Source organism: Gastrolobium bilobum, unplaced genomic scaffold (assembly GCF_033153095.1).
Source record: "Gastrolobium bilobum isolate Gb01-03AN ecotype WA unplaced genomic scaffold, APGP_CSIRO_Gbil_v1 utg80189, whole genome shotgun sequence".
In the NCBI taxonomy this organism is placed as follows: Eukaryota; Viridiplantae; Streptophyta; class Magnoliopsida; order Fabales; family Fabaceae; genus Gastrolobium; species Gastrolobium bilobum.
This window is the reverse complement of record NW_026899312.1, coordinates 34,323-37,771: the sequence shown is the minus strand read 5'-3', so window position 1 is coordinate 37,771 and position 3,449 is coordinate 34,323. Positions and strand designations below refer to the sequence as shown.

General features: G+C 36.0%; 1 protein-coding gene across 1 annotated transcript; it reads right to left on the bottom strand.

Moving 5' to 3' along the window:
- Positions 1–446: 446 nt before the first annotated feature.
- LOC133289381 (putative cyclin-A3-1) lies at positions 447–3,016 on the bottom strand. Its single transcript, XM_061487299.1, has 8 exons — positions 2,582–3,016; positions 2,214–2,446; positions 2,046–2,121; positions 1,866–1,942; positions 1,716–1,749; positions 1,324–1,473; positions 1,110–1,244; positions 447–964 (listed from the first exon to the last, which is right to left on the bottom strand). Exons 1-8 carry the CDS (start codon positions 2,870–2,872, stop codon positions 887–889), a joined length of 1,074 nt encoding a protein of 357 aa, XP_061343283.1. The 5' UTR covers positions 2,873–3,016; the 3' UTR covers positions 447–886.
- Between the last annotated feature and the right edge of the window lie 433 nt (positions 3,017–3,449).

The window sequence follows — 3,449 nt, the reverse complement described above, 5'->3', positions numbered from 1 at the left end:
TAAGGAGAAGGGTAAAGCTTGCGCTTTAATAAGAATAGACTATCATAGTAACTATGTTGAAAGATGTAGCATTGCCTTGACCTCAATGAAAAAAACTACTCTTCCTAAACTTCTTTTAACCAAAAAATACAATACTCGTACAAATATATATAAAATACTTAAATACAAATTAATGAAAGACATTGACAGATATATAACTTGCAGGCACATACTCGTGCACAATTTTTATGAAAAATTCTCTACGGTGATGTCGACTCTAGCTTCCGATGCCTTCTAGAGCGTACCCAGTTTAACAAATACTCCTTTTAAATATTTTGCCATAATGAAACATGAATTGGTTGTGCAACATAGGCAATTGATCAGTACATGTAACAAAATTTGTGTCATGGATTTAATTTTTTTCCTTCAAATGTTTACAAAGACCTTTAACTGAGATGTGATAAATGAAAAAAAAAATCGAAGTACAAATGAAAGGTAATATTCTATCAATGACATTTGTTGAGACAACAGACAAACCCAGACCATACTGTAGTATTGAAGTAACCAATCGAGCTTGGACATCGTACAATGGAAATACGGAACAACAAAGATGAAAACGTATTCTACTTCCCTATACATAAAAGGAAATCAGAATTCCTTCATGGAGCTTTTCCAAAAACTAACTTTAGATTGTTAAACAAGAAAACCTAATTCCCTACTTATAGGATTTACTCATCAGTGAGACCAGCATTGATGCATCAAATGCTATAGCATTTCATGGCAAGCACCTCAATCAACATCAGCAACTCTAACTAACTTTCATCTTCTAGTGTTAGGAAACCCTTTTCTCATGCCTCTGCCAATAATTAAAACCAAAGCCACAGCGAGAAAGCCAAGTCACAATTGCTTAATGACCCGTCCCTCTAAATTCAAAAAAGGAGAGAGGTATCTCTAGAGGATAGGGTGTTGTTGCCACGCATTTGAACTGTTTCCAAAACAACCAACGCAACTAGAATCAGCATAACTTTCCAATGTCACAAGTGGAATGAAATTGATAATTCAATTTTTCCTAAGGAAGATTACATTTGTTAAATAATAAAATGTAGAAAAAAAGTATGCAGGAATATCACCTTATGCTGCTTGTATTTCTCTCTCACAGCTTGCAAAGAGCCTCCTCTCCTACTGAGGTACAAGTCATGTATGTTAAGGACACATTCCTTAAGATCACCAGGTCTATATCTAGTGAGCTGATAGAGTGCTGAATTCTGCAAATAAATACTGCATAATTTAGTAATAGCACCCACATTGAATATAGAATGCACATCTATAAAAATAAATCATTACCCAAGGATGTGTCTTAGGGTTTAAGATAAATCTTGCTAGAAAGACAACAGACGCAGCTACCAAAGAAGGCAAGAACTTCACACAATTATAATCCAACAAACTAAGATCGGCCAGATAGTAGCTAAGGAACTCAAAATGCAGCTCCAAAATCTGCACCACAGTACAAGAATGATAGTCAAATAATGAACTTCACATATCCAGCACACCCACAAAATAAAAATCTGTCAATGTGTAACTGTGTGTATAGGACATAACAGTTGGGGATAGAGTTTCCTACGGCAAAAATCTTATTTGGTAACTTCACTAATATAGAGAAAACTACTGCGATTAAAATCACTTTCAAGCATTCAAATAGTTTATAACAATATAGGTCAAAACAAGAATTAACTTACATCACCACTCTGTTGAGCAACTCTAGAGAATCTCCTGCAAAAAAAGGTAAAGGATACACTGCACAGTGAGCCAAACATGCCAAGAAGAAACATAACTAAAAACAAGAAGATTCAATTACAACAAAGATAGAATTAATAAAGCACGCGTACCTTAGAAATGTCTTAACTGTAGGACCGCCCATTTCAAATTTCAAGGACTTCAATATATCAGCTTCCATTGCCAGAACCTTTGTTACAGAAGAAACCAAAGTTACCCAAAATTAGCAAAAGACCAAAGCTAAGCGAGATATGAAGAAGCAGCATGCAAATGTAATGAATCACAAGAATCACCTCTTCCTTGGAGTATGTGTTGTCCGTGATGTAACAGAAGTCCTCCACTTCAGGTGGCTTGATCTCCTCGTATTTTCTATTAACAAAAACAACTTTAACGAAATCAATAAAATAAAATTAAAAATACATATCCAGATTTCAAGAAGTTGAAAGTGTTTGGAAACTCACGAAGCAATCCGCATGGAAGAGACCCCAAGTAATTGCAACTTCTGTTTAGAAAGAGAATTCGAAGAGAGAAACCTATCGATATAAGAAACAGATAAATAAAGTGTGTCGGAAACAAGCTTGTATTCTTCAGCAACCTCAACCAACCAATCCACCAGAACACCCCTCATGTTAGCATTAATGTCCTTCTGAACTTTCTGAACATAATCAGGCAACGGTCTTTTACTAGGCTCCACCTGAATCACACAAAACAAATAAATAACCCAAAAATTTCATGTTATTTGCAAAACGACAACCATTGCAACAGTTTTAAACGGAAAGCCCCAATTTCGGAACTAAAACTAAAACCCTAATTGTGACATTGCATATACCTCCAACTTGCGAAGGTACTCGTAAATATCAGAAACATAAGGCTCGCACATTTGGGGATCATCCGACTTTTCCGGCATCGGCTTCGCCGCCGGCGCCGCCGTTGGCTTTGGTTTTCCGACATTTCTCTTTTTCTCGTTCTGAATAGGGGCAACAACATCATTGGACAAGTTGGTGAGGTCCCCTAACGCGACCCTTTTCTTCTTGGCAGCACCCTGAAGTTCGGAAATTGCAGCTGCAGCTCTTTTCTTGGCTTCGCGCTGAGGGCGCGTGCAGTTTTCTTGATGAGCCATTGGAGATTAAGACAGTAAGATGTGGAAAAGAAAGACAAGGCAAAGGTATTTTAAGACTGTGAATATAAGGTGCTTAGGGTGAATTCAAATTTTTGCCGCTACCAGGTATCAGGAGGGAGCGAATTTATCTTCTTCAATTGTAAGCTTTAGGCACGCTCTTGTCTCCGGATTTTAAATTGGCTCTTTTTCTTGGATTCCCTCTATTTTTTTATTTTCATTTCTGGCGTTAGTTTGGAAGTTCCCTCTCTCGAAATTTCAACTGAACGTGAAATTTTCACGCATAATGTAAAATGTTTCCTCCTAAAATTTAGCCAAATTTTAACTGTTAGTACTAGTTTTCGAAGTAATGACTTGTTGGGAAAGAAAAAAATGGATAATTAATAGTTCTTTATTGGGGAATTCAATTTAAAGCATGAGAAATTATTTTACTTTTAAAAAAAATAAGTTATTAGTTGACATATAAAATTTTATAAATATTCTGTGTCAGGGACTGAAATGTCTAGTCAAGAAATTAGTGTAGTGATCTTGAATCTAGAGGCTCTCTTAAATATCTACGGATTAAATACCTTTGACTTTA